General features: G+C 37.5%; 2 protein-coding genes across 2 annotated transcripts in view; one reads left to right on the top strand and one right to left on the bottom strand.

The window, feature by feature from the left end:
* Positions 1-9,933, bottom strand: part of LOC144476410 (putative RNA methyltransferase CG11342) — a 45,421-nt gene extending 35,488 nt beyond the window's left edge. The window contains exon 1 of the mRNA XM_078193310.1: positions 9,745-9,933. The gene's annotated coding sequence lies outside the window, so the exon portion shown is untranslated. The remainder of the gene's footprint in view (positions 1-9,744) is intronic.
* Positions 9,934-10,256: 323 nt separating this feature from the next.
* Trbl (tribbles pseudokinase 2) overlaps positions 10,257-24,821 on the top strand; it is a 22,133-nt gene continuing 7,568 nt past the window's right edge. Inside the window, exons 1-3 of the mRNA XM_078193309.1 lie at positions 10,257-10,397; positions 13,247-13,965; positions 21,167-21,468. Coding sequence (XP_078049435.1) covers positions 13,675-13,965; positions 21,167-21,468 — 593 coding nt within the window. The 5' untranslated portion in view covers positions 10,257-10,397; positions 13,247-13,674. The remainder of the gene's footprint in view (positions 10,398-13,246; positions 13,966-21,166; positions 21,469-24,821) is intronic.

Below are 24,821 nucleotides of genomic sequence, written 5' to 3'. Positions count from 1 at the left end.
CTCTTACATTAGGCAACAAAGAAGGTCTTTATGGTCTGAGTCAATAGAGATTATTCGAAAAGATAATCACATCCGGTTTCAATTATCTTCTTTCATCGATCTACTTCTGTACCATATTTATAAACATTTTTTTAAAATCGGCGATTTCTTAAATCGTTGCATAGTTAACTGGGATAAATTGTTATTAGTTAATAAATAAGTTGTTCTTCGTTGAGCTCTCCTTTAAGCACACAGAATCTTAGTTTTCCCAAGCATGCCCAGTTTAATAATGATAAGTAATAATGATACAGCACAAACTTCCCTCCACTTGATAAAATCGATACGAAAAAATAGAAATATTTGCTGTCCGGTGACTATTCTGTACGATGAATTGGCGTTGCGAAAATGGTGAATGATACGACTCGGTGGGATTGGATACCTAAAAGCAAGTGTTTGTAATCGGGTGCAATCCGACTTGATTAAACGAGACTGTTGCACCATGATGGTTCTCTTATGAAAAGTAGAATTCTGCAAGCATGTGGAAACGATGCACGACCATGATGTAATAGACGGGAGTCGGTGTTTACAAAAACCGATATACATTATTTATTGCTCATAAAATCAAACGATACGATTCTAGCAATTATATCGTTTGTCACGTGTCGTAATACTCGAAGAATCATTGTGTTTTGAAATGCATATATTCATCTATGGGAGATTCGTAACTAAACTGCCAGAACCTCTGTTTTAGATAAAAGTATTCTACTTCAGTTACAACAATCATGAGTTCATCCTCGGAGAACGGGTCCTATGGCAGCCGAAGCTGGACCATTTTGTGTCCCATGCTATAATAAAGCATAAACAGATTCCAATGTGTATTTTTTTTTTGCTCGACTGAACTACGTTTGTCCTGCGAGTTATATTTACATTTTTGCCTTGTTTTAATTATTTCAATAAGTTAGAATCGTGCAACAATGTTTTCAGACTTTTCTACAGTTTTGTATTAAATTATGATCCCGATATTGCCAAATGAATATTTTACAATTAAGCCTCAAGTAAATTATTGAAACGCTACAGTTTTGTTTAAAATACCGATAATTATTTAACCTTACAGTGAAGAATATATATATTCTTTCCATTTGGAAATTCATTTCCATTTATCATTAAATTTATATTCTTTTAATTTAAAAATGTCATTAAAAAAATTTCCATTTTCCATTAATCCAAAGAATTTGTTTATTGAAAGGAATTATGTTACAAAAAACACGATAGAGTGTATAAGAATAATAGTATAAACAGTGTATAAGAACACATAAAATAGGATAATTTTTACAAAATGAATATTACAAGTTTTACAAAATGAACATTAATTAAAGCATTTCTCGTTGAATGCCCATACAGAGGTGAAATATTACACCGAACACTTATTATTACTTGGCAATATAATTCTATGGCTCGTTTCCTTATTTCGTAGAATTCGAATCCACAGGTTATTCAGCAGTGTTACATTGTGTGTGTCAATGTTTCGTATATGCTGATATTCATGCGTATACATAGTTGGCTACAATACTACTGTTGTTGTGTGAGTTGGTATATCTATTAGCCATGCTTTTCAGAATGTGACAGTTGTAATTACTGGGTCGGCATGACATGATCCCAAGACTTTCCGTTCGGAATTCACTGTTTGTGATCTGTGACCGCGTATCAGTGTTCAGTTTTACTGGATCGGGGGACTTCAGAGATTAAAGAACTACTCGCCTGCTGGATCGCACGTACGCACAATGGTACGTGCACCTTAACATTTCATAATTTCACCTGACTCTTGCATTCGGTGCTACTTATCGAACAGTCTAATCGAGTTTCCTCAATTACTACAACTCACGGATTCCAAATTGGTTCACTTTCGACTAGTTAGATCGTAACCATATATTTATCAAGAATTTATTCACTAAATTACTTGGGATAAATATTGTGATAAAAACTTGTATGAAGTAATATGAAATAACTGCTTATTGTGCTTTATATGCCTAGAGTTAAGTAAAATAGTGTTTTCTTCACAATTTCCGATGTTTTATTAATTTAATCGATCAACTGGCACATATATTCAAAGCTTCTTAATAAATGTATAGAAAGTAAATTCCATTGTTAAACCAACAAATTAATTTCAGTAACATAATCAAGTATAATAATGAGTAAGATTGGGTAACTTCTTTTGTTTATTTTACTTAAAAGAAATATGTTAACCTTTTTTGGAAAATGTATTGATTAGTTCCCGATTGATTCTGTTTAATTTGGTGGCAATTTTAAAATGTTGGTTTCAAAATTTTCAACAGATCTCTAAATCAATGATTATTCTGCGCTTTCTGATGTGACTTGCAGTATCACGATTGATAATACTGTAATGTTGGAAAGTTTGCTAAGAGATTCTTGACTGACATGCATAAAAGTTTGGATAATATAAATTAAGCTAACTTAGACATGCGTAGTCTGAGAATTTGATGTGTTCGGAACAAAAATGAGTTCATCAAATTTAAAAAGATTAATTGTTTTGGAGAATATCGATGATTTATTATTCAGAGTAAGAAATTATATCACTCTTGTTTCTTGCAATCGATGCACGCAATTTATACCTGGCACAATGACTCAGAAATTAGCAAATGTATTAAATTTTATATTGAAATATCTGAAATTTTGATCCCATCTTAGTTAAACTTGAAAATTTTGTGTATGTATTATTTTCGTAACTCATTGTATCAACTGAAATAAGTTTTTGATACATACCCAGCACTTGGTTTCGTGACTGTTATCTCTTTCGGACTTTCATTGCCTAGAAGGTGATAATATGTTAGATAGTTTCGACATGAAAGTGTCAAGCATACGAAGAAAGCAATACACTTTCCGTTTGCATCAGACGATCAGGTCAAGTTGTCTCTTCATCTATATTTACCTCTTTTTCTACACACTTCGTCGCGAACATAATACGATATTCGAAGAAAGGTTGCTTTCAAACATTCTGATACATAGCCAATGACGATTAACACTACTTCGATCAAAGTAATCAAAAGTTACCTTTTAACACGTTCGTCGCCGCGTCACCCATATCTGGGTGACACTAATTTCTGACCAATTTTGAAAATTTATTTTTATTGCAATATATTCGAGCAAAATGAATTAGACTATGATTTTTCGAATGCGAAAGAGTTCTAACGTCATCCCTTGTGACAAATGTGAACTTTTTAGTTTTATTTTAATTAATTAAATTATTTTAATTATGTGGGGATTTTAGTGTCTAATTGTCGGCGACGAACGTGCTAAAATGTTGATTTAACGCTATTTTTACCGAAGAGATCCAAACACATCTTTCCAAATATTAATTTGCACAAAACACAACTTTTAAAATGTTAGTCTAACACTATTCTTACCAAAAATACACATTGGTCAAAACACACCTGTTAATACTTGAGAAACTTAACTTTGTAAAAATAAATACGGATAATAGAATAGCTACTTAATTACGATGACTTAATATTTATCGTTTTGTGCAGTGAATTGATTTGCATATTGGTTACCTTAGGTTGTGCAAATTGCACGTGAAACATATTCAGCTGAAGGAAAATTTTGGATGATTAACACGTTGACGACGGCTTCATCCACAGGTCGGTCATACGTGTCAGACCCGTGGGCTGCGTACATTTATTTATTTTGCTTGCATTTCACAAAATAGATACTACAAAATAGGTTTATGTTATTTTATCTGAACATTATAAACAGATATTCAATAGTAAAAACATAGAAATTCAATATTATAAACTTAACATAATTATTTAATTTTTGTAAATTTCGGGCGCCGACTCACAGAGAAAATCGTGAATATCGGCGCCGGCGTCAACGTGTTAAATAATCGAAGTACTACTGCATAAAAAAAAGTCGGTAGAAATGGTATTAAAAACTTCTCCAATCAATTAATAAGATCATACCATTTGAACATACTTGAAAAAATCGAATTTCCTTGATCAATGTAGCACGAAGAGTTAAAAATAAGAATGATTATACCCACTAACCGATCACTGTAAGACATCAATCGTCCTTCAAAACAAGTATACACGGCGAGCAATATTTCGAAAGCAAAAAGATCGTTGAATCGCACCGGAAGAAACAATTTTCGTGGACGACCGCCCACGTCATTACTTTTTCCTCCGCGTCGGATCGTCTCGTCTCGTGAGGCATCCGCAAAAATAGTTTCGGCCGTGAACATAATCGTACGTCCGGTTCGTTTGCCATGAGAATGCTCGTGAGTCTGCATCGCGCCAACCTGCAGACCTCACTCTGTGTTTATACAAGGCATTGCAAAAGGACTCGCAGAAACTCGTGAAACCATGATCGCCGCTAAACACCTACCGCGGACGTGAGATCACGGACGATGACGAATTTTGAAAGTCGAGCCGTGACCTCAGATACTCCGAGGAAATCGTTTTAACGTTATTATTCGGAATGCATTATGCACTAAGATCAAATGCACGATGACAAAATGCATTAAGATCATTTAAAACATGTTTTACTTAAATCTTTGTATTTGGATGTTTTTTCTCAAAGGACATAAGAAAACTGCTGTAAATTATGGTGCTCTCAAAATTACAAACGTTTGTTTCGATTTGTATCAATATAATCTTTTATCAAATATTTAATCCGATGCTCTACCATATCTTTTACAGTAACGTTGATTAGTATTTCTTTATTGCTAATAAATTCCTATAGAAGAAAGAAACTTTATATTTATCGTATGCCTTCTTTTTTTCGATCACGATATTATAGTGTAAGTGTTCAAACAAACGATTAACTTTAATCCTTACAAATTATGGTTAGACCATTTTATTTTACATGCAATGTAAAAATGCAAAAATGCTTCGTCCTTCTGAATATGATTTTGTTTACTTTCAAATACAGAAATGTAGTATGCCTTATCTGAAAAGAAACCAAATTGGTCACTCCCCAGCAACCGGTTCAACTATCTTATACATTGCAGCGAAATTTTCGCCTGTTCCCGGAAATTTCGTTGGGCTTTTTCAAAGCGACGCAGAACGTAATCTTGAGTGACAGAGATGTGACGTCACGCTTCCAGAAAGCGGAAATCATTTGAAAATTCCTGGTTCTTGCGCAAGCGGGAATGATATCTCGGCTTTTTCGTTGCAATCACGGTGCGGGGATTGTTGACGTTCTCATCACCGTTCTTCCATTGTCTTTCACACTTGCCGATGAGTAATTTCAGGGTAATCACCGTGAATCTCGTTGTTCGCCCGTTAGTCGCGTTAACGATTCGCGAGAGCAAAGGTAGTCAGCCCAGGAAATTCGTGGTGGCATGACGCGCGTCACGTATGCTCTCGGCCAATATTTCTCTCACATCCATCCATCGGGGAATTATCATTCCGACACTCGGTGACCTCGTGTCTATCTCGACAATTCAATAATCTGTTGTCTCCGTGGTCGGATTTCACGAAGATCCGCTTCGTCTGATGATTAGACGAACGAAACCCCGTCATTCATAAATATATTGCGGATTGTTGGGTTCACAATAAAAAAAAAAGATATATTAACTACAAAACTATAAAAACTTTGGAAGAATTTGTGAACATTGTTATATGGTTATCAACTTCTTAAAATGATTTAATCCCGTAGGTGAAAATGATGAGTATCGCCCGCAAACATTTCTTATTTCAATCTTAAATTTAAACAAACAAATTATTATAATATCTACATATTCTCTTGTCTTTTATGTATCTAAAATTTCGTCATTATAATTACAACAAATTATTAGAAAATAAACAATATTAAAAAGGAATTGAAACAGTTTGTAAATTTTGTTCACAAGAATTTCAATCGTGTTAAAAATGTTTTTCACAATTTTATTGTAACTTTAAAAGAATATCTTTCAATTTTTATTTAATATTGTCATTACTTTAAGGGCCTGTTCTTTTCAGAATGAAAGAACAACTACATTTATGCAGGTTAACCCAGTTAAATATCCTGCCAACCGTTGATGGTACTGAAAAATGTTTCAAATAAAAATTGTATATATTCCGGAAGAGCATTTAACTTATCTAACTGGCGTTTCATTTTCTATAAAGATCCCTTAAGTATACTCGTTAGAATTTTACGCGCCCCTAATGAGCAGAAGTCATAGTAATGTCAAACTTTCAACGACTTAGGTAAAATTTCCATCCCGTGTTTCCATCCCGGCGGATCTATCGCATTAAGAAACACGATTTCCGCTTCGTCCTCGGTTTCTTAAATTAGTATACAAAGCCGTCGGTTTCCGGTGAATCAACATCGTCGAGAAAAACACGGCGATTTAACAAAAAAGCTGGCGAAAAGATACGAAACATACGCGTTCTTTCTAACTCCTCTGTTTCGAAAAACGAAGGTCTTGGAGACTGTATTTGTTCGGATCAAAGATTGCGTTTCGCAATCGCGGCTGGTCGATGACTTTCGAAACCAACTAATATCTGTTTTATTTGCGGATCCATCCATTTGTCTTGAATACGAAATTAAACAGCCGTGTTTTATCTTCGCCGCTGTCTCTACAGTGTCGTTTAATTACTTTTGACAGGTCCTACGTCGTTATTAAAATGGGTCTCTGTATGCCTAAAGATGCTACTGTTGCTAGTCACTGTGACGATACTGCAGATTGATTTATTTTTACTGGCAATTATATTGTAACGATAAAACAGCGCAATCGAGCAGCTCTGCTTCTTGCGGATCGTATCGTACCCCTTTCGGAAGGTTATGGCACGATAAAAGATAAGTGCTATCACGGTAGATTTCGTGTTTAGGAGTACAATGGTAAAGGAAACGCTCGAAAATCGATACTTCTGTGACTAACAGCGCTGGCTGACTGGTCGAAGGCTGAGCACATAACAAAAATATTTAGTCTCCAAAAATAAGGATTAAAAGCGTAATGCGTTATCGTAACCTGGGCCACGATAAATATCACCCGGCCTTGAAGTCATTCCAGACCGTATGATGAAATTGCAACGACCAATATCCGGCGCAAGACGAGTTTTTCATCGCTTTAGTGAAAAAAGTTGCGCGGACATCCAAGCATACAAGAAAGTAATTCAAAAAGAATTACCAAAACTTGAAAGATCATCGGCGATCAATAAAATGTAATTTTTTATTATCAAATTAAGAAGTTAATGGAATTATATAGCGTATTTCGAGAAGTGACTCGAACGATCGGTGACACGTCTCGATTTCTTCGCGGCAAACGCTGCGCGCGACAACTCCACGTTTTCTCACGGTCATGTCGACTTGCGTGGGTGAGGTTGCATGCCCTTAGTTACCGACCGATTGTTTAAAGCGCGCCTCCTTCGGTTGCTAAGGAACGTTAAGGTAGGTCAAGGGCGGGTCGTTTGTACGCAACGAACATCTCCAAAGAATTCGCCGTTTAATCGACTGAAAACTCTCCGGACTCTCAACTCTAGATCTATTGTGTACTAGTAATTAAGTTCCTAAAACTATTCATAATAATTGCGAGATCAGAAGTATCAGAGCCAGAGTTAGATGAGAGTGAGAGAATAGTTTTTGAGAAAACTCATCTTTATGAAATGAACAGTAGAAAGAACTGATGGTGTTCGAAACTAACCTTTGGACATTTTTCAGAAAATTTATAAATGGTCGCAGTGGTTTGTTGAAGATGTAGATCTTATATTGTACGATACTCTACAATACTCGTTGTAGAAGCAGTTAAAAATGAAACTAATTAATAGAAAGTGTAGGGTGTATTGAAAAGAAGGAAAATCTAAAAAAGTCTGGGAATAAAAAATCTTGCATGCTAAAAATTTAATTGTACGCAAATGTATTTTTTTTCTGAGAAGGTTAATAATTTTTTTTCAAGTTTCACGCCGTATCTTCTTAAAAGTCATTAACGACTCATGTAGTAGATCATAATCTTTTAATCAAATTAATGTCTTTTGTAATGTAAATTTTTTATTTTGGGTATCAATTGAATTTATAACGTATTGATGTTTTTAAGGGCAATAGAATATCACTAAACTGATACATTATTTCACATATCAAATACACTGAACAAGGCACAGTAGATTAGCAAATACGTGATCAGTCGTATACATACATCAATGAAACATGGAAAAGTAAAAGAAGAAAGGAAAATCTTCCAAACTTTATGGCCACTGAACATTCTTATAATTATGTATTTTAAAATTGCTCTCTTCAAGAAGTTACGCGTAAAAATGCTCAAAATGTTTAATACATTAAATCATTGTAACACAAAATATCGTTGATGTTTTCAGTTTGCGTAAATTTTTGTACAAACAAACGTGAGGAGCATGTAAATTGTTCAGAATCCGATTAAATTTACGTACGACATAAACAACTATTGGCACGTGCATGTAAACGACTCCGTTACAAAAAACATTGTCGCGAACTAGTTTTAATTATCAGAACTAGCACAAATGTTTTTCAATTGAATAACCAAAATTCAAATGCTGAGATGGTGTTGTATAATTGTTTGAACATATGAGGCATGACAATGTTGAGTACATTTCGGATAATGTTCGATTTTTGCAAGTTTTGCAAAGACGCTCGTGAGGCGAGTGGAAAATTTCAACGGGACATTGCAATCGACGCGATTAATAACGTGTTTCGTATGCTCGGATGATGTAAAAGAGGTAATTACTGTTACAGATGTTGTAAACGCGCAATGGATTTGCATGTGTGACCGCGTGTCGCGGTTTAGGATGCCCACGTACGCGCTTATGTGGCCAGTGACGCAACATTAAGTCACGAGGCCCCATTGCTCTTATCAGAACGACAGTTCTACAATTTTCTAGAACGGTTCTTGGAGTCTGTAACTTTGTTGAGTATTGCATCACCGAAGCAGACTAAACCACGAAAGACTGTGAGTTCATGTCGAATGCATCTATGGTGAATCAGTCAAATGACGAACAAGAATTACTAGGTCATTATAAATCCCATGAGTAACGTTTACGTGATTATTTTACGAAATACGTTCTTGTGAACCAAAAAGCTTGAATTTCTGTTTCACAAACTTCAGAAAATAATTTTAACTACAAGTTGTAATTCTATTAGGGTTGCTACGACTCACACGTAAGTTTAAACTAGTTACTTTGAAATACGTTTATTTTAAAAAATAAAATGGATAGCTGTCAGTATCAGAAACATTTATTTTTATATCTTATTTTTTAAATAAATTGTAATACCTTTTCATTACTGGATTATTACTTATTTTTGGCTAGATTATTTTAATATAAAATACCACAGTAAGTAAATAATTGAACAAACAAATGGACCATTCATTTGATGTTATTTTAAGGGTTCAGCTTTAACTTTGTCGACTTTTATTCGGCAAACTCTATAGTCAGATTCATTGATCAGAAGATTCAAAAACATTCTGACAATTTTCACATAACGATGTACCATGCCATGATTCATAGTTGGTATAAATATAAGGCATTCATCATTTTATGAATATATTAGATTCATCAAAACATTCGCGCGGTTCTTTGATAAACGAAAGAAAGTATGTTATATACATTATGACAAACCGCACATATTTTTTGGCTAACCTATACTTTCTCATATATCATTTACCGTTCTGTCACCTTCATCTAACATCTAAAATATACCACAATTCGCTTTAAAACATCTAAATGATTCCTTCAAATCATATTCATAATGCTGTTTTCGACCAGAGGAAGTGTTAAATAATAAAATGTCTGAATAATTTACCTCAGAGTTGAAAACAACTTTGTCCACGATATCCAGTGAATTGCCCACAGTGGCGATGTACGTTGCGTCGGTACTGTAGCAGCAGGCGCCGCGCTTGCGCGCCTGGCATTCGTTCTACCCCACCACCGGCGCCTAGCCGACGGGTTAATTCGAGGCGGCGACCGTGTCTTCAGTCGTTTGCTGCACAATGGCGCGATCGGTTTGTGCTTACTGCTTCTGCTGCCGCCGTCGTTTCTGAGCGGAGGGTCGGCCCAAAACGTTGGACCGTCCGTTGCGCGGGATTCAAATCTCTCTGCACAGTCTCCCTTGTTCGTTACCGCTCAGCTTTTCAGTTTCTCTTCGAGTGACCGACCAACCCGCGATCCTCCGCGACCGAAGAGAAACTTCGATCGCGACACGAACAGCAAGGACCGTGAAGAGACAACTACCAGCCACCATCCAGGTAGAGCAGCCAACAGGAAGCAACCAGGTTTGATCCGAGGCGCGCGCTATTCGAAAAACCAAGACGCCCGGAACCATCCGGGGAATTCGCTTTTCGAGCAGACACGGCGGTTTATCAACAACGTCTTTGGGGGGAATTCGGTTGATGACCGTTTTTCTCCATACCAACCCCCCGTTCAGGAACGTACGGCGACAACAGGAACATTGAAAAGGTAACCCCGTCACGAAGGCAACAATATTTCACAGAGCTAACCAGATAAGAAATTGGGAACTGGTGTGCGCACACCGTATTTCTGCGTATCGGGCTGGCGCCCGAGTACAGTGCAAAGTGCAGTGATTATTACTGACGCGTACCGGATCGATGTCAGCCTCTTATATCGTGTATTTACTTTGGTGCGCTTGCCCTGATATCAGTGCACCCTTACTAACATTTCTTTCCGGTCAGTTACTTTCGTAATTGACGATTTTACGACATATGACTAAGCTTGCTCAACAGGAAATGCCATATAACGATATCGAAAAAACTGTTTAAAAGAAACCGCGCATATGTATAGTAACGTGACAGTAAATGTCAATACATTGTTTTACTTTTAAGCAACGGTGTAGTGACAAATTTTAAGCTTACTTAACCGGAAATGCCATATAAGACGATTAGAAAATTGTTTAGAAATACCGTACATGTTTACAGTATGTGACAGTACGTGTAACCTTTACAAATAATTTTCAAATAACTAGTGTTTGTAATTTGAACAATCAAAGTAATAGAAGCAATGTATTGTTTATTTCGCTGTCAATAGACAGAGGTTCCTCTGACGCCGGCGCTATTCATTGACAGAAAGTTATGGGCTTTAGGAGTGGATGTATTAAGCAATTAATTTATTTCACGGTGTTGCGTCACATTCGCGCGCTATTAATGCAACCGGTGCCCGCAATATCGTCGCGACAACTGTGAAACTCCGCCATTTTGACCTTACCGAAGGATATCTGCTATCTACTTGGTAGTGTGCGTGTTAAGTATACGCGGGTTTCGACACGCGCTACCGTGCCGACGCAATGCTTTACTAATTTCAAGCTCGCTGTTTCATCAGATACTCGTTCATTCAATAAAAGCGGATAGGGGACGCCAGAGCTCCAGCGTCTGTCAGTAACCGTCGAGTTTCTATTCGAACGTTCGTTTAAAAAGTGCGTAATGATCGATTCATATTGCTAGATGAAAATTACGAATTAGAGTTTCAGCTGGTTATCGAATACCGCCACTAACTAGGTAGAGCCAAGTGAGGAATGATCTTTAAAGCAGCAAGAGTTTTGCGCAAGTGCGTGGACGTCATAATGGCGCGATTTCGCGAATATCTAGAACCTAGATAGTCGACGTACTTATATGCCAATGACCAATGAAGTCAGCAAGTTGGATTTCTGAGACGTGCCCTAATTATTTACTTTCAAGGTTACCCATCAATTTCGTATTCGACGACTGTAATCAAAGTTCAATGAAACTACACATCATTAGGAAATAATTTAACTTTTCTCAATTCCGAATCATCGTTCGAGCCACGACAAAGCTTAAAATATAGATTGTAAAACACTATATTGTTCGTATATTTTCGAAGTTCTGAGAGATACATATTAATTGTTATTTAATGGAAATTATTCTAAAGATTGTATTCGATCCATTTTTCTTTTTTTAATATTTTTCACGTTTATCACATCAAACTTTTCATTTTTTTCTTCTACATTGTTCACTTTTCTATATAATAGTGTGTAAGTGACACTAAGTCCAATTTAGTTTTTATTTCAGGAAGCATCTATGTCCAAAACTTTTTTAAATGGTAACGATAGATAAGTATCATTTACCAATGTTAAAGAAATTCCTTAGATAATAAGAAAATAACAAATGGTATCTTCATCGTTCGAGATGTGTAGCCAAGTATATAAATAATGATACATAGGTTTGTTCAATGGAGAATTGAAATCCATAGGTTAATAATAAACTGAAATAGTGTTTCATAATTTAAAATTAATGTAATGTTGAGACATTTGGTATCGAATACGTATAAATAGTTACCGAAATGAAGTAATACATGGTGTCTGCATGTTATAGACGGTACGCAACAAGGTGTGAATAAACCCGATGGATGGTCGATAAAAATTCGGTGTTACATTACCGACATTAATAACGCCCGAGGATGCTGTTGCATCACGTTTCAGAATTTTTCTGCGACCCGGCTTCTTCGGCTAGGGTAGAACGTCACGGTGCGGCGCAACGACCGCCTTACAGCGATATCCCTGACCTTACGGTGTCCCCTTCTCCATAGAAATTGCGCACAAGGCAGGACGAATGTCGAAACCTACTCTTTTGAAATTGTCCGTGAATCACATAGAGTTAATGGATGGAACTCTTGTCATTTCAGTCTCATTATGTACACACGCTAACTGACTTCGGCATGTTACGCCTGTCGGAATGTGTCAATGCGCTTTGTCTCTATGGAGCAACGAGTCATTTCTGTGCCGAAAATGTTCCCATCACGTGCATTGTTTCCATTCTTAAAAATTAAATTTAAGAACTTATATAAACGTTGATATTTCTTATCGGTGGGCGATTCTGCAATTATGTAATCGTGTAATATAAAGTGACACAGAATATTACCTAAAACTATACGTGATAAAGAAATCGAAATGTAGCTGAAACTTGTCGCTTGTCCCTCTAGTGACCCTTATTGAAATAAACTTTTTGGCTCTATATCTAACTTTCGAAAAACGTTTTAAAACCTTTTCACACGGAAATAACTAGCCTGTGGAATACATATTTGTTTCTTTTCTTAATTGTCATAATGGGTTGAAAATAATATTTCTAATGTTTTTATTCTTTTACATTTAAATTCACAATTTAGAAGCATCCAATAAGAGTAAGTAATCAATATAAAAAGAAACACTGTTTCGTTCCCGAATATACATACATATATTTATAATACGTGTATCTCCGTGTGGGAATATTCTTAAACTTTTACAAGAAACAGTTGATCATGTTATCTTAGTAACGTATTGTTTTTTGTGCGTGTTACAGAGCTTTTGCTAAAACGTGACCGATTGTCACCCACGAAGATCTCCGTCCAAGGACCCAAAGGTAGCACGAAGCAACTCTGCGTGGGTCCTCGCACAAAGTGATATTCTTAACTAGAATTAATTCGTATGTATACAAGACGCGTTTCGTACCCGTAGAGTTTACCAACGTCAAATTGACCCGTTAGAAATCGATAACCGCAGCTACCACACTTTGGTAATCTCATGTCGCGGAAGTGTGTTCAAGGCTTTTCTGCTTTTATGGTCAAACGACAATATTGCGGATTGTAAAATCGCTCGCGGATGACACGTGTTCATTGCGCGAACAAGAGGAAAGAAACACAATTTGCAAAATCACGCAGCGGAGAACATCGAGTGCGGACGCATACGATAGTGTAGTGTGAAACGGTGCGCGTGTGAAACCGGCACAATATGAGAGTGACAGCCGCTACCAGGCAGCATCCTCTTCATCTGCAAGTGACTCGCACCAACAATGGAAAGTTCCTGGTTAGTCCGAACAATAGTCAGGACATCAGTCAGCAGCCGACGAACGACGAGGCGAACTCAGTGCCGCCAGTTGTCTTTCCTAGTTACGAACCGCTGCCTACCGATCATCATGGACCCGCCATACTTGGCGATCGGTATCTGCTTCTTGGCCCAGCCGAGGGCAGCGCTCTGTATCGATGCGTCGACGTACACAGTGGCCAGCAACTCGTTGCAAAGGTTAATTTTTTACTTTTTAAACATCTTCAAACCACCATCCCAATCATTTCGTCGATAATCTATTAACTTTTGAAAGAAATTTGTACAGTAATATCTCAATAAAACACAACCACAACGTCAATGTTGAACAACACTGCAAAATGGTTTAGATTGAAGGATTTAGTGACATTTTGGTATAAATTCTAAGAAATATTAAGAACTGTAAATATAGTCTTTTGAGTCTATTTAATATTGACATATAATAGTTTAACCCTTTACGGTCGATGTCGCCATAATGATATTCGAAACTCATAGACGTTGGTGCCGTTAGCCTGGTGGCATGATGTCAGAAAAAAAGAAAAAATTACAGAAATTAAAAATCTTTTCATGTATTATAATTACTATTAAATACAACAAATCAGTTTGAACAAATACTATGTTTTTTAATAGCCATATACTTATTTAAAATCACTTGGAGGAAAATAACTCTGCAAAGTTAAATTTGCCGATCGTAAAGGGTGAATATTGAAATATGATTAACGTTTGGAGGATAAATGTAGCCATATTGGCGTCATCAAGTTCATGTACCCAGTTCTTAAAATTGTATCAAAATAATTTAGTTATTTATGTATGAAAAAATCAGTATTATTCCTAAAAGAGTTCCTTCTTATTAATATCTGAACACAAACACTACTTTGAAACACGAAACATATTCCTAATTGAATGTATCAAATGATCACGATCCTCATTGCCATTTTTTAAGTCATTTACGGACAAAATAACATTATTGGAGCATTACAACGAAAAAGTCAATTTTTAGATGTAATGTTTGAATGTCATACATTCTTCAATCCGAATCGCCATATGTCAGTGTGCCGTACACAGTGAAACTATTTTGGTTGTATGTACTTCGGGAACACAATGTGAATCGTAACTTTCTTCTATGCTATCCGTTCGTCAAAGGTTCGTTCTATTTCGTGGAATCATTAGATTTTCTTCGAAAAGTTTATTAGTTGAAGTAAATCGAAAAATATTTTCAAAAATCGACGCATAACGAGCTTCCTTTTTATTTTAAGCATTATTTAAATGTAAATTAGAACTTCCTAAATTTAGAGCAAAAGATGCTTTCATACTTCATTTTTTCAATGTAGTAGTCATTTCAAATTTTTTGTATGTAGTTTTTGAAAGGGGAATGTGGTTTTTCATTTTTTTGTTATATAAATGTGGCATACGTAAAGGTTGATTAGATGTAATACAATGAAATTTCAAAGCGTAAGAAACAGCAAAATATGTCAAGCTAGATGTCTCTTCAGTCGTCTAAGAAAAATAGGAACTAGCGATGTCGAAACGTTTCGTATTTATCCTTGATAAAGCAAACGCATCCCGCCTCCAGGATATGTGTCACGTAAGACTCGGAGGCAGGTGTGCAAGAACATATCCAATAAAAGTTCTACACGTTGTATCGATGAAAATCACCTTTCTAAACTGTAGCCTGCAGGCTTTCGTTCTGTATTCAGGTCGAACGGGAATGGTTCACGTGTTATCGGACGATGCCACTGATACGCGTTAACCCCGGATGGCGAAAAATTAGTCTGCTTTATTTTCTGTCGAGCGATATTATTACTTGTTTGTGATAATTCATACACGCAACATTACACATAAACACGTGTTTGCAAACATTTTTATGTGTACGTGCTCGTTGTGGTAATCGTTTAGGCTCGCCGCTTTGTCAGGTGGTCCCCTGGTGTATCTTGACTTGACCTAGCCTTTCAAAGGCCTCATCTAACACATGATATGAAAAAAGATAATGCAAAATGATAACAGATAATATCCACAGGTGACTCGGTCCGTACTTTGAGAGACACTGATCCAACTGTTTACTTCATCATGATTATTGTAAATTGAGAGCTGCTTAATTGAATTTATAAGAAATACTTAAAAATATTGGTAAATAACTATTGAAGATTCGCTTTTAATGGTAAACTCTTTAGACAACTAACACGTTTAAAAACCGACACAATTTTTCTGTGGCGTTACAGCACATAAATAATGAAATTTGATGAGCATCTTTGAAAGGACGTCTGTAAAGAAATCTGAGAACCAAAAGCGACGGTTTGAATACTTTCCAGAGCGCGTCCTCGACCGTAAACACAGTTACACTAGTTTGAAAAAGTAGCGGATCCCCTAGTATCATTCCGGTATTTCCCCTCGCTCATATACCGACCGTTATTTCCACTGTCACCGGTGTCGCAGCCCTGAATGATACAAACGCGTATGTCACTCTCTGAGAGAAGTTTCTTGGAATATTGTTGCGTCAACCTTCACCGCATTTCTCGCAATTAAATCCCGTCGTTGTCGCGTTTCTTACGCATGTTACTCCTTAAGAACGCAAGCCTTAAATATACAATGTTTACCTTCAAATGTTGAAGCTTCTTTTGAAAACGATACGAGAGAGCATTTTAAGCATTGGAGATATTAAAAGATGTACGTTTTTGCGTTAACATTCCAGTGAACCGGAAACAGTCACGTTTTCATGTTGCCAGAGAGAATTATAGTTGAAAACCACTGCTTTCGTACAACACGTTGCAACGTCGTAACAGATCGCGCAGTCGTTACTTCCGCTATATAAAACCTTTCCTGAGGCTGTTGACGCAACTCACTACCATGTTTCGAAGTAATTTATTTGAGGTTTTCGTGCATTTCGTTACGCGGCTAATCTTCCGGGTAGCAATTGCACGTTTTTAGCAAAGAAACGGGGAACGCGGTATAGAAATTTCAAGTGTCGTACTTGTCCTGTTAGAAAGCCGTCTTAACTATTTACATTCTATTGAAGCAGCGGTGAAATATGAACTTGTAGACTTGACAAGGTTTCTTGCTGCGTATTACCGTTGTGAAAAACAACCAAGTAGTCCTGAAAACAGTTCGAAAGAAGTATAATTAACTGTTATTACAACTTGACACAGTGCGCAGTTCTCGAACAAGACACGTCGAGGTGCAATGATTTACTAATGTCAATGGGAGCTCTCTCGAACTAATTGCATTTGTCCTCGGGACGCGTTTTTCATGACAATAAAATTGGATCATAATTGTCGCAGTTCACCCACGGATCACTTCAATTCTTAACTCGCAGAACAGGATTAAAAAACTTGTCGTTGTTTCGTAACGTCATAGCTAACGCAGGTAAAGATTACATGTTGGAAACATTTTCTATTTCTAAATCTTTTTTATCGGATACCTTATTATCGATGAAACTTACCTAAATCCATTTTCACTACGCATGCGTGTATAAATAGGCCTGCTATTACCTTACATAGTCTCAGAACTTCATCCAGTACGCATGCGTACACAGATTGCATATTACGTAGATTTAGGACGACATAGTTGATTTAAGACATCATCAGCGACATCTTACGGATATGTGCATTCATGTCTTGATGAAATAGATGCAGAATTTGGTTTAATCTCCGAAAACAATCAATCGGAGATTAAACATGTTATACATGATAAAAATCATTTTTACTAGTATTTGATTTATGAAATCAGTTTGAGTTTCAAATATTTCTGTGTTCTCTAACGATATGAAAATTGCAACAGTAATTGTGACATGCAGGTGTAAAATTTCAAGGTTGCGAATATAAAATATTCTAACAGAAGAAATATTACTGCTTCTTCTACTAATATATTGTAATCATACTGGAGCTAGTTGATAAACAATTACATTTTATTATGTTGCAATTGTTGTAGTAATGTTGTTATTTATTTGATTAAGAAACATTATTTATGTAACAACACGGAAGTTTTCTATGACACCACGCAATATGTTTGTGCTACAGTGATCATACTTCATGCTGCAATGCGGATATCTGCAAAATTGATGCACATTGTAAATGAATCGAAACACGGTCAAACAAACGTTGAAGTTTTCCACGGTGTCGATCGTGATAATGTTATTTTTTTGGGAAGACTTATGCGACTAAACTCTGTGGAAATCTAGTTAACTATTGAAATGCCATTGGTTCGTTAGTTTCTATGGCGCCAAACAGCGCGACGGTCGCGCGTGCGCGCGAAGTTGCGCGCACGTTCTCACCCGTGGCAGCTGCTGCCGCGTTTCCATTAACATTTTACAATCATCACGTTATACAATGTATCGCTTACATCACCGGCTCGTGAACAAATACAAGGCTGCACCTTGCCTCACCTCTTCTTTGCCCATATCGCCGTTATTCATAATCGCTTCTAAAGCCAGGGCCGTTTAATTTAATTGACGATTACCTCGTTGCGTGACACGTTTTCGCAATGGCGGCGCGCGCCGATCCGGATCGGAGAGTTTAATGACATTCCATAGAAAAATAGCAATTCGTCCGTGTCATTTTATTTTGCTTTTGGTACTACTGCTTCCATCGATTTGTCAACTTCAACAGAAACGTCTATTGAATCATTTTTCTGCGTAGAGTATAAGGAATAGATTAAGATGAAGTCATTGGCATAGTCAGTACAGTATCTGCCCGATAAGGAATGCAATATTATCGTTTTCAAAGCTTAAGATGTTAGAGAGTATTAATACGCAGAAAGTGAGTGATGAAGTCGAAAGTTATTGTGCAAAGTTTTCTTCGTATCGACAGCGTGTAATTCACTTCTGATTAGTTCTAAGAATTTAATAGCTTCAAACCTTGCTGGTGTAGGGAGAAGTTAGAGGGCATGCCATCTTTAAAAAATTGAATTTTCTTAGGACACATGTTTTTAGAATATTTCGACACAAGCTCGATATTAATACTCTGTCATAAAAAAAGTAGATTGGATTTAGGAAGCAGTTTTGTATACAAATTTTATTGAATTCGGACTTCATTTAAATCTTGTGCCCTCTTAATTGTCTATCTCGAATTTATGATTCGTCCGAGGTCTTAGGATTTTCAGGTCGTACGTAAACCACGAAAAACCATAAATCGCGCGGCGCCCGACTGACAGAAGGCGTATAGTTGGCGCAATCGAAAGGCAAATTTGAAAGACCTTGCGAAAAACCATTGCGTTATTCTTCTGTCGAAAGACTGCGAGGCAATTAAAACGTGATTTTTTTCCGTAATAAAGAGACAGTGGAAACATCGATTTTTAACGAAGTATTATAACCATTCACCGCTTATGCTTCGTACCAATAACCAATTTTTATTTAGTTCGTTGCATTCGACACGACTTTTTCGTTCCTACATTGTTACACTTTTAAGGTTAGCTCTCTACATGACAATTATTTGGTCCTCAGGTTTTGAACCATTTTAGAACACAATTAGGACTAACAATAAGTAAATAAATAGTAAAACGCTAAAATATTATGCCGGATCGTAGCGAAAAAACGAAATCAGCTTTAAGAAATACGGAGTGGCGATAGAGGGTTAAGAATTTTTCATTACTTTGCTAGCCGATCAGCACCGGGGGCAAGATTTCGTAAAGAACGCACCGTGCCCTTATTAAACTAATGGGACCCCGGCTTTCGAAACCGTGACAGGTTTCGACACCGGAGATGAACGGTCCGACGAACAAAGTTTCAAAAGTAGCCAAGATTTCGTGTGCCCTCTTATCGAGGCCTCTGGTAAATCTGGTTTACCCATCACCTAATTCCCCATCTTTTGTTCGGTGAGCTGGCGCGCACAATGTACACAGAAAAATTCCCCCGGATGCTGATCATCAACTTCTGATCGCTGGTGACATCGCTTGATAATAAATGATAATGAAGAGCGATGTTCGTGCGGTTATCAGACGAACATTTTGCAACAGCTCAGCGGTTCTTGTTACCCGATGAAATTTATTAAGAAGATAAGCGAAACAATACACGAAGGATTGCAAAACGATCGTTGTTGAAGGATTTCTAATACCGAGCACAAGGTTCTTTTTAAACGAAAAAGCTTTTCAGCTTTATAAACTACATGTACTTACTAACATATTTCTGTAAACTTTACTTCATAAGTTTAATACATTGATACATAATACTACTTCATAATTACCCGAACATTTAGGGGTACGAATACATTCTAGATCTGCATTCTTTTTATGGTGCTCGTTTTCTTAATTTTTTGCAATTCCCTAGTTTCGTTGGACTTTTCATTGTTATTGCAAAATTAAAGTCAATTGTGCAAAGTTAGGATCTGTGGTATATCAAAAAAAGAGACATAAAGACGTGATTATCATCTATGAAACGATATGAAGGGCAAGGTAGTCGAGCTAGGGATCTGGATATTTGTATTGTCAGCTGGTTGGGACTGTCCATATTAACTGGTCAATACTAACCTACAATTATTCAATACAATGGCAGATATTGTACTCGTCATTGAGAATGTCCACGTGATACGCGCTCCTTAAAAGGATGCGCGTAGAAACTAGTTTCGCAAGTATACATACTTCACAGCTAGCTACCCTCTGTCGGCGGGGATTGCTGGGAGCAATCTTTGAGAGGGCCCCGGCGATTAGGATCAATGGGACGCAAACCGTCTTGAGACATCTTAAGTGAAACAATTTTTATAGGCGATCCAGATCGGTTGTTGCTGAACAAATAGAATTGTTTAAAGTTAACTGAACAATTTTTTCTTTAAAAAAATCATCATAAAGTTGACACAAAAAATTATTTCCTCTATTCGAATGATGTACAGTTAGATATTTTCGTGTAGTTCTACCATTTTGTAATATTAAGCAACAAGAAAACACGTTACTAAACTAAATATTTTCTATCAAATATGCTATTTTTGATCATTTTTTACAAGTGACAAAGTCGTCAGAGTTTCATATTTCTTCGAGACCTTCAAAGCTGCACACCTTCTCAATAATCGAACTAGATTTTTATGGTTGAATGTATTTAGCAGTAAGGCAAAACGGCGCAAGCCTTATGTTTGTATTTTCAAGATATTGTCCAGAATACAATTCTAGAATACAAGCCTATCGAATTTGTTTTCATGCTTTTTTCACTGATAAATGCGTAAATCTTGTAGCTCAATTAATGCACAAACTGAATATTTAAAAAATTAGAACAGCACCGTTTTTCCAGTTAGCAGAAGGTATATTTTCAGAACAAATTGGCGATGCGAATAATTAGGCGAACCGTGGGACAACATTGATTTAAGATTGGAAAATCAGCGATTTAAAAATTCGTCCTCCCTCCTGAAACTGTTTCCCAATCCCCATCCAGTTTGTCCGACGTACACGCACGGCGGATTGACGCAACGGTTTTCCTGAATTTCAGGCGTTGACTGTGGGCGACAAAGGTTGCGAGGCGCTGCTACAAGCTCACCTTCGATTAGAAGGCACCGGAGCGGCGAGCGGTGTGGCAGGCGTAGTGGAAGCATCTGGAGGTCGACGCTATCTCCTGCTGGAGGGCCACCACGGTGACCTGCACGCCTACGTAAGGGCACGCAGGAGGCTGCGAGAACCGGAGGCGAGGCGACTCTTCCGGCAGGCGGCCAGGGCCGTAGCTACGTGCCACGAGTACGGTGTGGTGCTCAGAGACCTGAAGCTCAGGAAGTTTGTCTTTGCCGATGAAGCAAGGTGAGCACTTGGATAAACCAATCCGTGACACACCAGTAACAAGGTTCCACTCACAACTAGCTGATGATCTCTCTCCTCTGCATTCGTTTCCATGGAGCGCGCTAAAGTAACAGAGTTTCTACAACGTTCTTTTAAGTTCATTTTCATGATACATAACAAATCAGAGAATAATCGAATAAACAGGATAACATGTAGGTAAGAATACGGACACGCTCTGTTGCTGTAGTGACTCCAAACATTGATGACCAGTGATGGCACATACCCTGGTCTCAAAAAGACCTAGACACAAACTCTTACTTTCCTTCCATTCCCATCCAACTTTATACAATATCAATACTGTGGTGCTCTTGTTCAATAGGTAGATAGATAATTGAACGAAGAAGGTGAAATTATAAAGAAATGTATATTCAAATATGAGGAATAGGGAGTAGGTGCTATCTGTGCAAAGACAAAATTGCAAAATACTTCTGCAACACCCTGTGTTTACAGGGTATCAGTATCTGTATCAGTTTTGATACATAGTTAGGATAGTAAAGTTATAAGGAAACATACATTAAAGCATGAAAAACAAGATAGAAGTAGATTAAGGGGTTTTACTGTTGAGACAATTTAAAGATCAGGTAAAGTTCAGTGATTTTATTGGAGCAACTATACAATACTGACCAAAAACTATATTCAACTTAATTTTCACATTAAAAAATAATCAAGGGTGCTGAATTTTAGCTAATTTTTAATCCCTTAAAGAACGCGTGTTCGCATTTTGCCGTTCAAATGAAGTAGCACAATCGGTTCAGATGGATACAGAATATAAATTGCGAAGAGGAGGGGGGTGAGGGTACATTAAGGTGACAAACCAGCCGCTAATTTGACATGACTGTTAACGATACGGTACGCCCACGTATCGTCTGTGGCATTCTTCGAGCGAGTGAGAGGACCCGCGCTACAGACAGCCATGGAAAACCAGTTCGTATTCGTTCCATTTCCATATTCGCCTGTAATTCTTTCGCACCATCGGCTATGGAAGGTGTAGGTATCTCGGAAAAGAAGTACTTCCACACCTACATATATTAACTTCCCCTTCACTCGACGTCGCACAATGTGTAACCCACCCACGTTCTATAGAGTCCGTTCCACATTTTCTGCTTTTATTTTTATTCGATTATTTATTGCAATTAGTGGTTCGAAACGTTCGCCGTCGGTGTTGCGTATCTCTCTATCATCGCGACTCTGTAAACGGAGAATGACTTCATTAGATCGGATTTCCCCGTTTGACTTCTCCTATCGTCATCGGTTAACAATTACCTTAACACTGTCGAGAGCAGTGGCCTTCAATACTCGTTAACCTTAAGATTATAAACCATTTTTACAGTACGTTTACCATCCACAGAAAAGAAATTAAACGATTAGCGGAATATATATCAATATGCACAATTTACGTAGTTTAATTAACTAGAGTGTGTTGCATTGTCTGTTTGAATCAAAACATTGAAAGCCAAATCTATTGAACAAAATTCAATGTAGATGATGGGTATGTTCGTAAATACAATTTTATTACACAGTCATAATTACTATTTGTAAAATTATAAGAAACTACTATGAATGGATCGTTTAAATATGATTTGGAGGCCACTGGTCCAAGTGTTGAATAGTTAAATACTAGCCATTCAACTATGAAAGAGTTCATTAATTCGCGTATGCAAAATTCATTTGCACTGGTCGCGCAGATGTGGCGAACTCTAGACTACCCTTGTTCTTCAGTGGCTATACGCCGATACCAAATGCCTCTGGCATTCAATTTTTAATCGTCCGCTTCCGGCGCTAACAACGAGGAAACAGTTCATGAAAGTAATCAACGCTTCAATGGAATACTTGTTGGACACAAGCGCGAGCTTCCACACGGTGCAAGGAAGTTGATCCCCGCGTCGTAAGCGTCTCGTCTCAGCTGGCGGGTAACGCAGCGTCAAGAATGAATTCAAGGAACGAGCGGATCGCGACAGGCCAGACCATGCCGAGCCACGCCACGTCGAACAATTCGCTAGGCGTGTTCGCAGCCGAACGTGACGGTTCGCTTGACGCACCCACTTTGTGCTCCTCGTGTATTTTGAGCCTCGAAGTTTCCTAAAACTTAGTATACGTGATGGCAGAAACTATGGAAGTATTTATTTCTTCTTGTTAAACTCTTCATCGATGAACGAGGTGTTTCTAGAGCAAAGAGCTAAATAAGGGTTTATTAGAACGACTTCGGAGGGATAAAGCAAATGTTGTGATCATTGCAGAGATTGAATATAATAATAAATTTTTAGATAACACTAAAAGTGAGAACAATTCTTAGTGTTTCGATTTTAATGTTAAATTAGTTTTTAATGTAAAGGGTTAATGCTATGCTAAAATCCTTATGAGAATTAAGAGCACTACTTTTTTCTTAGTTGTAACAGTGGATATATTAAATATCTTTCGTTGGGCATATTAGTGCCATCTAATTTGATTAGATATTTCTGGTATCATGGTTTTCATAGAGTTGTATTAGACGGAAAACGGAATAAACCGATTTTGGAGCCTTGCAAGTGGTTGATAATATCGTAATGCAATTATGATGGTCGATAAACGCAAGGTGTTTCACTTAAAGTGAACACAGTTCGAAGGAACTAACACTTTTAAATTGTGGGACTGAATTTCCTAGGCGTTTAAAGAGTAGCACAAATCATTTTTTGGGACAGAATGATATATTAATATTCGTTAGCTCAAGAAATACCGGTGAACCTACTTTTATTTCATAAAACACCTGAAACACGTTCATATACGGAATGCCTGATCATCCTATCCCTATTATTTTAGTTTTGCGCATAAGAGTGGAATGGACAATTATTAGAGTATGAGCGCATTTCAAAAAACAAATCCGAAAAGATTAATGTAAAATTGCTCAACGAACAGAAACTTATAATTTTAAGCCACATTGATACAAGATTTAACGGATCCCCAAATTTTATCAAAGCGAACGGAGTTGTAGCAACGAACGTGACTGAAAAAAGTGTTGTAGAACGACTGATAGAATCAGTGACGAAACGGTGCACACTGTAAAACTGCTGGAGGAGAGTCGTTGCTGGTTCACGTGCGTGCTCTTTGGTACTGGCGTGTAGTCTGCACGCCTCGATAAAAGCACCGAGAACGAGCCAGACCAAGAAACTCTCGTGCGAGTCGTGTCGTCGGTTCTGTGTTGGCCAATCGCGTCTTGCGCTCGCATTCCTGCCGCTCAGTGAACTGCTCCCGCGCGTAGAATAACGAGAAGCGAGAAGGAAAGATCACCGTGATACCGGGAGGGGACACGCGGGGGGGGGGGGGGGGGGGGGGGGGGG

The sequence above is a fragment of the Augochlora pura genome, chromosome 10, assembly GCF_028453695.1.
Source record: "Augochlora pura isolate Apur16 chromosome 10, APUR_v2.2.1, whole genome shotgun sequence".
Classification (NCBI taxonomy): domain Eukaryota; kingdom Metazoa; phylum Arthropoda; class Insecta; order Hymenoptera; family Halictidae; genus Augochlora; species Augochlora pura.
Note: the sequence above shows the minus strand (reverse complement) of the source record. Positions and strands in the feature narration are given on the sequence as shown.